This window comes from Gossypium hirsutum, chromosome A07 (genome assembly GCF_007990345.1).
Source record: "Gossypium hirsutum isolate 1008001.06 chromosome A07, Gossypium_hirsutum_v2.1, whole genome shotgun sequence".
Taxonomy (NCBI): Eukaryota; Viridiplantae; Streptophyta; class Magnoliopsida; order Malvales; family Malvaceae; genus Gossypium; species Gossypium hirsutum.
Genome location: NC_053430.1, coordinates 17,354,935 through 17,368,542, shown reverse-complemented (window position 1 = coordinate 17,368,542; position 13,608 = coordinate 17,354,935). Strand labels below are relative to the sequence as shown.

Below are 13,608 nucleotides of genomic sequence, written 5' to 3'. Positions count from 1 at the left end.
TATTTTTTTAATTTAAAATTTTTATATAATTATAATGTTTGGTATCAATTCTTGAAGGGTTGAAGGGTTTTTCTTAACGAATATAATAATTTTGCAAATAGTGATTATAGAATTATAGTTTTAGATACCTAATTCAATAAAAAAAAATTAAGTACCTACCTTAAAAAAAGTATAATTTATGGGATTATTATATATATAAACAAAATTGACCCCAACAAGCATGATTTTTAAATAAAACGGAATTACTTTTTTCAAAACAAAGTTTATATTGTAAATTTACAAATCTTAAAGATATGACATGATAACTTAGATTTGTTACTCTCTCCTATAACCTCAACTATTTCTTTATCCTATTTTTAATTGTAAAATCAAATCAAAGAATGATGCTTTCAGGTGTAGAGACATCGGAGATACATGGTGAGCTTTAGTTTTTATGAAAATTAAGATTAAAAAACAAATAAATTTTATAATCGAATATCTCAAATAAAATAAGATTACATGTTACGCATAATCTCACAAATTTATTCAACTAAATGGTGTTTGTAAGGGGAGGAATGCATGAAAGAAGATGGAGTAAACATGCAGGTTGATTAGATTAGAAGGAAAAAGAAACAAAAGACATTGGCGTGGGGGAGTAGGGCGCGAGTGGCTCGAGATTTGGGTATTTGTGGGCTCCACTTACAGTTAAACTCGAGCGGTTTATATGGCCCGATGATTACGGGATTTAATGGGCGTTGGATGCCTTTGCTTTGGTTAGTGTGTTATAGTTGGCTTACATCATTTAACCTTCTTTTCTATGATAGCTTATTCTCATTCTCATACACACACCCCTCTTTCCTCCAGTCTTCTCTACACCTCATCATTTATATTATAAATTGAAAACACTTATTCTATTGCATATATTTAGTGATATTAAATCCCGATATTTCTCTTTATCCTTGAAAAAAAAAATTAAAAAAAAAACCAAATCCAAATTCCCCCCCTTTAAGTACCCCTCTGCCGTCTCCCTCACTCTCACCACAACCCCCACTCTTGCTCTCTCTTCTCTTCCCTTCTTCTCTACAGATTTTCAGTAACTTTATAAGAGTTTTAATTATAGTGTTGAAGTTGTTGGAGGAAGGGCAAAAATGGCAGTGGCGAGTGCAGTAGCATGCATTTTGCTGTTTACCTCCTCCACAATGTGGATGGGTGAAGCTAGAATTCCAGGAGTTTATTCTGGTGGCGCATGGCAAAACGCCCATGCTACCTTCTATGGTGGTTCTGATGCTTCGGGCACCATGGGTATGTACTTTCCCCTCATTCTCTTAATTTCACATTTCAGACTCAACAAAACACTCAAACCCACCAACACTGACTTTGCAGGAGGAGCTTGTGGGTATGGAAACTTGTACAGCCAAGGATATGGAGTTAACACGGCGGCATTGAGCACTGCGTTGTTCAACAATGGGTTCAGCTGCGGTGCTTGCTTTGAGATCAAGTGTGCTAGTGATCCACAGTGGTGCCATTCAGGGAGCCCATCCATATTCATCACTGCAACCAACTTTTGCCCACCAAACTACGCTCTTCCAAGCGACAATGGCGGCTGGTGTAACCCTCCTCGTCCTCACTTTGACCTCGCCATGCCCATGTTCCTTAAGATTGCTGAGTACCGTGCCGGTATTGTTCCCGTTTCCTACCGCCGGTATGCCACTATGTTTCCTTACCACTTTTTTTTTTCTTTTTTTTCTAATATTAGTTTGGTAATGATGTTTCCTGTTTAATTTATTTAATTGTCAGTAACATAAAATGCTACCAAATTTAATTTAGAAAGTGTGTTTTCTTTCTTTACATATTGGAGAAACAGGGATTCAAAGACAAAAAAAAGTATGGATTTTGTTTTCAAAATCTTTTTAAGAGTTAAAACTATTATTATATGTATTTTTAGAAGAAATTTTTTTTAATCAATGTTATAATGAGATCCGCTCAAGATTAAAAAGAGTTAAAAAGGGTGGTGGCTTTGATTTAAATTACACAGGGTGCCATGCCGGAAAAGAGGAGGGATAAGGTTCACAATCAATGGATTTCGATATTTCAACTTAGTGTTGATTTCTAACGTGGCGGGTTCAGGGAATATCGTGAAGGCTAGTGTGAAAGGATCAAGGACAGGGTGGATGAGCATGAGTCGAAATTGGGGTCAGAATTGGCAGTCAAACGTTGTGCTGGTTGGTCAGTCGCTCTCATTTAGGGTCACAGGCAGTGACAGACGCACTTCCACCTCTTGGAACATTGTCCCTGCCCATTGGCAATTTGGTCAAACATTCACGGGCAAAAATTTCAGAGTTTGATTTCTCAAATAAAAAGAAAAATGAAAATTATTAGCCCCATAAGTTAGGAAAAACCATTTCCAGTTTTACCCTTGATGGTCCAACTTTTGTTTTGTTAGGGTGATGTCTCTTTTTGACAAATTGGGTACTTGGGGTGTTTTCTTTATTTTACACTTTGGTTCTGATTTTGGGGTTAATCGGTTTGCATTTGGGGTGGGGTGGGGGAAGGACTGAGGCGGCTGCCACAAAATTGTAGCCCGCAGCCTAAATATTAAACTTTTAAATGTTATTAGCTATACTTGGGGAAAGTGTATTGTTTTTAACTTCCAACTCAAATATATATTTTTATATTTGGTTTATTAATTTCATATTCTTACGAATATGATCTTTTCATTTAACTAAGCTAAATTTTGTTCTAATGTTTGGGTAATTATTTTAAATTGGATCAAACATTGTATCTATACACCTTTAATACGAGTAATTAAGGGATTTAATTTAAGCATGACTTTTTTGGTTGTTTAATTTTATAAAAGAAATTTTTTAATTCTTCATTTTAGCTTATATTGTTTGTTAAATTATTTAAAAATAAATAAAAATTTTAATTTTTGTTAATTTTGTTGACGTTGTATGCTATATGTATATCATTATTTTTTTAAAATTTAAAAGTATTTTTTTATAATTTTTAATTTTCAAAAACAATTTATATATTTTTAAATTTTTTAAATTTTAAAAAATTAATTAATTACTCATCTAATATCCATATGGCAATTCATGCGTATTTTACATCAGTAAAGTTAACAAATATTATTTTTTCCTATCCATTTTAGAGTAGTTTAACAAACGACACAAGTTTAAGAATTAAAAAAGACGAAAAATTAAACGGAAAGATAAAATGACTTGCAAAATTGAAACGTAAAATAAATCATTATGCTTTTAATTTATGATTTGATGAATAAATTTTCTTAGGTAAAATAGAAAACGATGGTCATAACAATGCAATTAAGGATGATTTTGCTTATGAGGCATTAGCTCGTCAGCAAAAGAAAATATCTTGAATAATGAGAATTCAAGTTTGAAATTATTGTGTGCAATTATATAGGTAGATTTTGTGAATTTTAGTTCGAATTAATCAGTTTTGTTTGAAATTTTTTAATTCTTAATTGTTTTGTACATTTTACTTATTGAGCTACGGTTTGAAACGTATATTTATACTTTAATTGTACCATTAATATAATTAAAAAAAGAAAAGAAAGCAAACAATGGACTCTAAAGATGGATATAAACGAATTAATTCACTCTAACAACTCCACGGATGCCCGCTCTGGCGACTTAGATTGAAGGTACATCATAGGATCTTTCTATTATATATATATATATTATACCTTTTATGGATTTTTATATACTTATTTCTATTTTATTATCTTTTAAATTTTATATATGGTAGAAGAGATTTTATGGCTAATATATAAAAAACCCCCTTAAACTACTAAATCATATTTCAACAATCACTTAATACTTATTTTGTAGTTAAATAAACTCCTAATATATTATTTTTACCTATTAAAGTCCTTAATTACGCATGTTATAATTTTACTAGTTATAAAAAAATTTCGGTCAAAGTACCACAAAATCTCCTATACCATATCTTGAATTGCATTTTAATTCATCTACTGTAAAAATGAGCAAATTAATCCATGTATGCTAGATGAGTGAGTAAAATAACCCCTTTCTTAAAATTTGATGTTTATAAATAATGTATAATAACAAATTTAGTCCTTAATCTTTACATATTTATTCAATTTGACCCCTACTCTTTTATTGGAAGTAAATTAGAAAATTTTAAAACTGATAAGACTAAATGGTCAAAAAAGGTAACAAATTGAAAAGAAAAAAAAACAAACATCACGTACAATTTTATTTAATCATTCTAGTGCATATTTGTTGTTTTCTCTTTAATATTTAACATATGTTCCTTATTATCATCATATGTTGGTAATTGATCAAGTTTATCATAATTTCAATTTGAATATACATCATTAAGATTATTAAGATCTTAATCTCCTTCTTTTATGTACTCGTCAAAGTATGAATTATGTAAATTTCACCTATTATTAACGTTATGAAATATGCAACATGCTAGTATGATTCAACTTTTATTTTATGTTATACTAAGGTGATATTGTTAATACGAGAAATATTTTTCTAGAACTAAAAATGTCTTCTTAACCACATTTTGAAGCATTGAACGTCTCAAATTAACGAGTTTGTGATATGTCTATAGTGCTTATTTTTGACACCATTCTTTCAAATGGTATCATACTGTAAGATATGGTACAAGAAACCCTTTTCTATTTGAATAATTAGCATCGACCTTATAATATTTGGGTTCACAGTCCAAATAATCTATAGCTTTAATTATAAAAACTTAATTTGGAGAAATACTTATGCTAAGTTATATCCTTTTTTATAATTCATAAATTAAGTAAAAACAATATAAAATTTATAATATATAACATTTATAAAAAAAGTTTTATAAATTATCTAAAATTTTCATAGCATTATTTATAAATAATATATTTTTTGTCATAACTTTAGAATAAGTTATGATAATATAACATTTTGATGAATAAGTATATAGTTTATATATATATAGTATAAGCAGATAAATAAGTTCTGTTGATTTTATAAATAAAGATATCATAATACTTTTTTAACATAAAAATTAATTATTATAATAAACTATTTTCCTATAATTTTAGAAAATTTTTAGGATTTAAATAATATAATTTTTTTAGAATTTATAATATAAGAAATTTTTTATCATAACAATTTCAAGCATTGGTACGTGTTTATGTTTATAATATAATTTTTATAATTGATATAAAAATAATTTTTTAAAAATAAATTTGGGTATAATTACTTCTGTGATTATTCCAATTCTCCCTCCTAAGAAATGAAAAGTGTAATTGGAGTGCTTTAATTATACTTTTATACAATTACAAATAATTAGACCTAAATGCATTGATTGATATGAAATCAATTCCAAGTCCAATCTTTGAAGAAAACCTATCCCTATTACTTTCAATGGTCTTTTGGAGGAGAAAGTGCATATACAAATCTTTTTAATTAGGAAACAAACTGTGGTGTGCATGGAAATGGTGAGCGAAGGTGGGTTAGGCAAATGAACCTTCGTTTTCTTTACCCTGTTCGAACCAACATTGCAACACAACAAAAATGTACTGAAAGCAAGAGACCCTATCCTATGCTATCCCAGATTTTTATTTTCTTTTTGAACATTTGCATTTGTATGTGTCTATATATATATATAAAGAAGGGGTAGGTAAGGTACTGATGTTGTTCTCTCTTTCCAAATCTTGCCATTTTATAGGGGAAATTTCCGTTATCCTGCATGTTTCAGAACGCCTTATACCATTACCATACTTTTTGCATCAACATCTACAAAAAGTTGATAGTTTGAAATTTACATATAGTTGAGAAGGATTTCAATGAAAACAAACATGTAAATCATGAAAGAAGAAGAAGAAGTAGGGTCCAACGCATTTTACCAAATTAACTTTGAGCACATGGGAGGTGGGTCAATTTAGCCTTAATGCTCTAAACACATATGGGTAGGGTTGTTTCTCTCTTCGTTAGCTGGTTTTGACTCTGGGGGAGAATCCAAAGATTTTACCGGGGGCTTTGGATTCCTTTGTGCTCAACTTTTTTCTACTGTTTCTAGACTTGCTTCCACTATGTGGGCTTCCTATAATCATGATGGTAACATGGGAATTCACTACCCTTGTAGAGGTAACATGGGAATTCACTACCCTTGTAGAGGTGAGCAAAATCCGTTTAAAATATTTGATAAAATTTTTAAAATTTAAATTAAATAATTTGAGTTATTCAAGTTAATTGAGTTATTCGAATTAACTCGAATTAAAAAAATGAATTTTTTCGGTTTAACTCGAATACGAATTACACAATTTGAGTTATTTGAAAATTAGAATAAGAAAAGACAAAACTACGTCGTTTTAATAAATGTTTACCCATCAACCTTACTTACGTAGTTAAATAATCTTGTACTTTGCCTGTTATTTAAATAATCATTCAATGTAAATGCAATATTAAGTATAAATAATATGATTAGTGAACTTGACTTGAAATTTTTTGACTCGATTCGAAAAAATTTCAAATTGAGTTGAGTTGCTAAAATATGATTTATCAACTCGACTAACTCAAAATTTTTTTACTTGATTTGACTCGACTCGATCAAATGCTCACCCCTACTCCCTCAATACAAAACCTACTATCTATCCTATTGGTTTATGTTGTAATTTTAACAAGAGAAATGTTGGTTAGAGTAAACTACATTCAATTTCATCAAGTTTTTTAAAAAAATATTTCAAATTGTTTATGATTTTCAATTTGATTTGATTTTTTATTTTTAACAATTTTAAAATTTGAATTTTTAGATTTATTTTCACAAAATAAACATTATTATATGGATTTTGAACAATATTTAATAAAGTTTCAAATAAATTTTCATAAATATTCTTTTTAGAAAATCAAGTAAAAGATAGAAAAAAAATTATATAAATTTTATAAGTGATTTTTATAAATTTAAATATAATATATATATTTTTACATAATAAAAAAATTTAAAACTAATTGTACTTTAAATAAAAAGTAGAGTCTATTTCAATTTAAATAAATTGCGATTTTGAACTTATATTTCAAAAACCTTTAACATCGATATTTGAATCATTCCTCAATCGAGTCTTATTCAAAATTTGCGCTCAAAGAACAATTTAAAGGTGAAATCATGACCCTTTTACTATGCTTAAATTTAAGATTTAATTATGTACTCTAATTTGATAAAAATTATCTTAATGTGATTAGTTAATACTATTAATTATTTCTAATTAAAATTTTGACATGACCCCCTCTCTCGTTTTTAAAGCAAAATCTTTAACTCATCATGTTGATATGAGTATTTGGTAATAAATATTTCCACAGAAAGAGTTGATGGTGTCAATTATTTAAACTGAGATTATAAAAATTGCGAAAGGAGAATTTCATTTCCATTTGATAAGAAATGTGGGCATGCTGTCGGAGATTTTGGAAGACCAACGCACCCCGATCCTAAACCAGTAATGGGTATGCCAGATTTGGGTAGGATAGCAGTAGCCCCCAAGGCCTGAAAAAAATTCATAAACAGCCCATACATGACAGAATGTTAGAGACCTTAAAAGCCCATCAACTATCACAAATTTACTTTTTTTCCCACTAAACTTATTATGCTTTTTCAATAACTATTACTATATACACATTTAATTAATATTAGTTTTTAATATTACATGCGTTCTATATGATTTTACATGTTTAATTTTTAATCAAGTTTAAATAATTTTTTAATTACTGTTATCTATAACTAATAATAATAAGTTTTTTTAAATTTTTAAATAATATGCAAATTCGGAAAGGTATACTATAATATTAATTTGAAAAAAAAAACTACCATGAAAAAGTTTTTTTCTTTTTTGAATAAACGACTGAATATTATATTAAAAGAACTTAGCCAAACAACAAAATATCCACAAAGTCGGCTTAATACCCACTAAAGCAGACCTGAAAACCTAAATGGGAATCAGGCCACACACATGCTAGCCCAAAGTCTAAAACAAAAGCAAATAGATAAAATAAACCTATTCAAATAAAAAAATAAAAAAAGAAAAACCTATTCAAAATTTAATCGACAAATAGCTGGCCTCCATAAAGTCATTTCATTTCCCATCACCGACTCAACCTTAATGGTAGCAGATCTCCACAAATCTTTTAGTCTTCTGCTACATATTCAAATCACTCCTTTACTTTCAGTCTGGATGCCTTGGACGCTTCCTCTCCATAGCGCAACGGACGGATCTGGGAATATCTCCGACCAAGTAATGACCGTCCCTTTTCTTCAAAGCCTCTACTGCAACAAAATGAGCAAGTATGTTTTCTGATCTAGGAACAAAATGAAATCTGACATTTTGAAAATGGTTTTTTATATTCTAAATGTCTTGAATGATAGATCTGATCACCAATCTGTCACGTTCTGAACTTTGGCATTTTGAAATAACCGTTCTTGAGTCTCCTATTACTTGCAAAACATTAAACCCCATAGAAATTCCTAATAATAAAGCTTGTAACCCTGCATGTGCTTCGGCCGCAAATGGAGTTGCAATATTGGAATGGATGACTGATTTGGATGCCAATATTTCCCCCTCTTCGTTTCGAACAACTAGCCCCGACACAGATCTTGAAAGTTGTTGGTCAAAAGCAGCATCGAAATAAATCGCCACAGACAGTCTTCTTTCGACAAACTTAGGAACCATGCTAGCATCTAAGATAAGTTTTTTCTCCTCAACTCCTCTTAATTCTGACATATAACATAGAATTTGTGATGAAATGCTTCTGCTTGTTGAGTGTTTATTTTCGTAAAGTAACTTATTTCGGTTTGCCCAGATTATCCAAAGTCCACAACAAAAAATGCGACTCTGTTCGTTTGTCCCTTGACTGAATACCCAGGTTAACTAGCTTCATACACTATCGATGTTGTTTTGCAGTATCCAAGAAAGCTTTAAGAATCTCTATACTTCTATCGTTGTAGGGCAGCTATGGAATACATGGTTACAGTCATCCTCCTCCTGTTTACACCGTGGACAACGAGCATCAGAAACAACTCTTCTTTGCTTCAGATTAAAAAAAGTTGGGATGTAATTCCAAGCTATCCTTCATATTGTAATTTTAACTTTTGAGGGCATCTGTAAATTCCATAGCTTTTTGAAAAAACTTTTAGTTTCGGTCTGTATAATAATAGCATTTATAGTAGCCTACTGTAATAGTTTATAGGCGCTTCGAATAGAAAAATTACCAGAAGGCTCTCCTTTCCAGACTTGGAAATCTTCATGCGCTACACTCGCCAAAGGAATCTGCTTGATCTTTCTAGCTAAATCCTCTCTGAAGGTATTGTCAATTAAGCCTGCTTTCCATGTTTCATTAACTTCATTGATCAAATCTGATACTAATACAAAATTATCATTTCTGTGTTGGTACTGCAATCTATCTTCTTCATTGCCTGAAATCCAGAGGTCCGCCTAAACAGAAATTTGATCCCCCTTGCCTACCCTCCAATATAACCCTACTTCTAGCACTCATTTTACCGATCAGATGCTCCTTCAGGTAAGTGAAGGTAAGTTTCCTAGTGGGGCAGTTAAAAAACACGCATTCGGATAGTATTTAGCTTTCAAAACACAGGCTAACAAAGAATTTGGATAGTTAATAAGACGCCAACCCTGTTTAGTTAATAATGCTATATTAAATTTATCGAGTTGTCGAAACCAAGTCCACTTGCATCTTTTGATACAGAAATATCCTTCCAAGCACACCAGTGAATACCTTTTTTCACCCGATTTTTTTGCCACCAAAATTTAGCTATTATACCGATTTTTTTGCCACCAAAATTTAGCTATTATACCCTCCAACTCGTTGATAAAGACTTAGGAAGCAAAAAACAAGCCATAGAATAGGTTGGAATGGATTGTAAAACGACTTTGATAAAGACCTCCTTACCTTATTGAGAAAGATACTTAATGCTCCAATTATCCATTCTTTGCTTTAATCTATCCTTAAAATTCTAGAAAGATACTTTCTTCCTTCTACCCACCAAATTTGGTAAACTTAAATATCTTTCTGGATCATTAGAGCTACGAATTTTAAACACCCTAGTTATTACCCTTTCTTTCTCTTCTTGCGTATTGGAACTGAAAAAAATTGTAGATTTTGTAAAATTAAAGCATTAACCAGAGTCGAGTTCATATTTATTTAATATCCTTTTCAATGAATTTGCTCCTCTCTCAGTGGCCTCCCCAAACACAATACAATCATCTGCAAAAAGCAAATGTGAGATCTATGGTCCGCTTTTACTAGCCTTTACTCATCGAATTAAATTTCCTTCTGTAACTAACCTTATAAGACTAGATAACCCTTTTCCACAGAATAGGAATAGGAACGGACTCAAAGGGTCGCCTTGTCTAAGACCTTTAGAAGGGACAATAATTTTCTCCAATAACACCATTAAAAACCACTGAATATGACATTGTGGTTACACATTTCATTAACACATCAACCCATTCTGCATCAAAGCCCAGTTTCTTCATAATTTTTTCAATAAAACTCCAGTCAATCCAGTCATACGCTTTACTCATATCTAGTTTTGCCGCCATAAACCCTTTCTTCCCCCCTCTTTTATTCTTCAAAGTATAGAGAATTTCATATGCCAATAGAACATTATCACAAATAAGTCTCCCCGGTACAAAGGCACTTTGAGCTAGATCAATAAATTTATTCATCACATGATGAAGACAATTAGCAATAACTTTAGCCAATAGTTTATAAAGCACATTACATAAATTGATTGGCCTAAAGTGGGTAATATTCAAAGGATTGGGGATTTTTGGAATTAACACAATATTTGTTTTGTTTATTAAACTAATATCCATATCTCCATTCAGTTTAGCAAGACAAAATGAGGTAACTTCTTCCCCAATAATTGGCCAGCATTTTTGATAAAACAGCGCCGGAAATCCATCCTCACCTGGAGCTTTTGTTGGGCCCAACTCTGCTAGTGCCTCGCGAATCTCTGCCAGTGCCTCGCGAATCTCTTCTATTGTATACCTTGCTTTCAACCTTAAGTTATCCTCATCCAAGATGCAACGATTAATTCCTGCCAGAATATGATCAAAATTACCCCTCTTTCCAGCAGAAAACAATTGTTGAAAATACAATCTGGCAATTCCTTCCATTTCCACGATGTCTTTTGTGTCCCTGCCATCATCTGATTGCATTCTACTGATAAAATTCCTCTCCTTTTCTGAGTAGCCTGTTTGTGAAAAAAAGCTGTGTTCTTATCCCCATTCTTTAGCCAATTAACTCGTGCCCTCTGTTCCCAATAGCGCTTATCTTTTTCAATCTCAAAATTAAGTTGGATTTTAGTATCTATAAGTTTAGACAATTTTTCATCATTTCTTTCATTCTCTTCTAGCCTTTCCAATTCTAAAGTCAACACGTCTTTCTTAGCTTTCCTTCTACATTGGATCTTCTCAGCCCATTTCTTTAGACCTTTCTTAAGACTTTCAAGCTTGCTCAATAGATCTCCTATGGTACTTTCCCAAATATTCCTAACATCTATAAAAAAGGTTTCCTCCAACACCCACCATGCTTCAAATTTAAAACTTCTACTTCTTTTCTCATATTCCTCCCGTTTTGTGTTAATAAACAAAGGGCAATGATCTGAAAAAGAATGAGATAAATGTCGAATATGAAACTTTGGTAATAGAGATAACCAATCATTAGTAGCAACTCCCCTATCCAGTCGTTCCTGAAAACTAGTTTTAGGTAGATTTCCCCTTTCTCAAGTAAACTATATTCTTGAAAAACCCATGTCCTTTAATTCGCAATCCTTCAAAACCTTACGAAATGCTTCCATTCTGCCCTCCTCACGAGGTAAACCTCTCTTATTTTCAAAACCATACAAAATTTTATTGAAATCACCACAAACCATCCAAGGAAGCTCCTCAACAGTACATAATTGTCGCAATAGATTCCACGATTCTTCTTTATCATTTGAATAGGGGGACCCATAAAGGCCAGTAAACTTTTAATTATTACATTCATCTGTATCATCAATTACCACATTTATATGGCTTTTTGAATAACTTTGAAGCCTGATGTTAATATCTCAACGCCAAGCCAAACATAAACCACCTCGAGATCCTATCGCATCAACATCAATGCCATTTTAAAAAACCACATCTTTTTCGAACTTCTTCTATCCTTCTCCTGTTAAGTTTTGTCTCCATAAAGAAGACTAAAAGGGGATTGTATAACCTCAGCCAATGCCGAAGCCTGTGAACAGTCTGTGGATTCCCCAAATCATGGACATTCCAACTTAATATTTTCATTGTGATCGGTCGATTTGCCTCTTAGCAGCCGTCGATAATAAATGATTAGCTTCAACTACTATACTATTTCTTATCGCCAAAGCGCTAATCTCTTCCTTGGCTGATCCATCTTCAATATCTCCCCTGGCTCTTTTTTCCCCTCCTCTCCAATCAACGCTCTATCTTCAAAATCATGATCCATTGTGGTGTGCGATGGACTCATAGTCGAATTCTCAACCCCATTAAAGGCGTGTAATTTCCTCTCCAGATTAAACCCCAATATTGGATCTATATTACTTATTTGACCCATACTTACCCTTAAAACCCTGCCATTATGTCCTAATACCTGAGTTTCCCCACAATTTCCCCCCAATCTCCTTCTTCTCCACGCAACCAAACACTACTCATGGCTATGGCTCTTTTCGATTGCACTCGTAGGGACAAATCCCAACCCATATTAGTAACTTCCACCCCTAATTCCATCTTTGATTCACAAAAAAGTCACTATGCCCCAGCCGTCTGCAATAAAAACTAAAGAGAGATAATCGTTCATACTTAAATTTGACATATGAACACTTACCGAAAAACATAATCTGCTTCTTCCTTTTCAAAGGACGTCTTATATCAACTTGAACTCTTACTCTCATAAAATTTTGATTTTCTTTTCCCAACTCAGATCCATCATACTCCATAAAAGCACCTATGAAATTACCCAGCTGTATTGCCAACCTTTCAGAGAAAAAACCAATAGGAATATCGTGAACCTGTACCCAAAAAGGTGAAGAGATCAAAGGGACTGATAAAGGGCCCTCCCCTAATTGTAGCTTGTAAAGCAATAATAAGTGGTTGTTGAAAGTCCACGGTGACCCCTTTAATACCCTCTCTATATCCATGACATGAAAAAATCGGAATAAGTACCTTTTTCCTTCTAGATCTCGGATTTGTACACCCCTAACGGCATGCCAGAGACATTGCTGGAAAATGAATAGTACTAGCAGTTAAGAAACATCCCACTAATTGAAAAACCCCACTTTCTTTTCCTGGTTGCGGGTCTAATTGGATCTGTAAAACTTCTTCTTCCTCATTAAGCGTTAACCCAGCAAAATCAAACTCCATACTTAAAAATTGACTCTATCATAAAAACCAAATTACCAGGGAAAAAGATTTTAAAATCAAATCGTCGTCACAAAACAATGAACGAAAAACCCTAAAACCTGCCAAGTAGAGCAGACAGAGACGTGCCAGAGAGGGTAGACCTATTTTCTTTCTACTAACATGAAAAAGTTATAATAATTCATGATAAATATAAAATATATTTATAC

The 13,608-nt window shown here is 32.1% G+C and overlaps 1 protein-coding gene across 1 annotated transcript; it reads left to right on the top strand.

Moving 5' to 3' along the window:
- Nucleotides 1-728: 728 nt before the first annotated feature.
- On the top strand, nucleotides 729-2,662 carry LOC121232182 (expansin-A4). Its single transcript, XM_041117680.1, has 3 exons — nucleotides 729-1,281; nucleotides 1,363-1,681; nucleotides 2,015-2,662. The coding sequence occupies exons 1-3, from the start codon at nucleotides 1,128-1,130 to the stop codon at nucleotides 2,322-2,324; spliced, it is 783 nt and encodes a 260-aa protein (XP_040973614.1). The 5' UTR covers nucleotides 729-1,127; the 3' UTR covers nucleotides 2,325-2,662.
- Nucleotides 2,663-13,608: the final 10,946 nt, after the last annotated feature.

Bases quoted from the DNA above. Each gene is read 5' to 3' on its own strand.
- LOC121232182 (XM_041117680.1), top strand. From the start codon at position 1,128: ATGGCAGTGGCGAGTGCAGTAGCATGCATTTTGCTGTTTACCTCCTCC. The intron at 1,282-1,362 runs GTATGTACTTTC...CTGACTTTGCAG, and splicing joins TGATGCTTCGGGCACCATGG to GAGGAGCTTGTGGGTATGGA. The intron at 1,682-2,014 runs GTATGCCACTAT...TAAATTACACAG, and splicing joins GTTCCCGTTTCCTACCGCCG to GGTGCCATGCCGGAAAAGAG.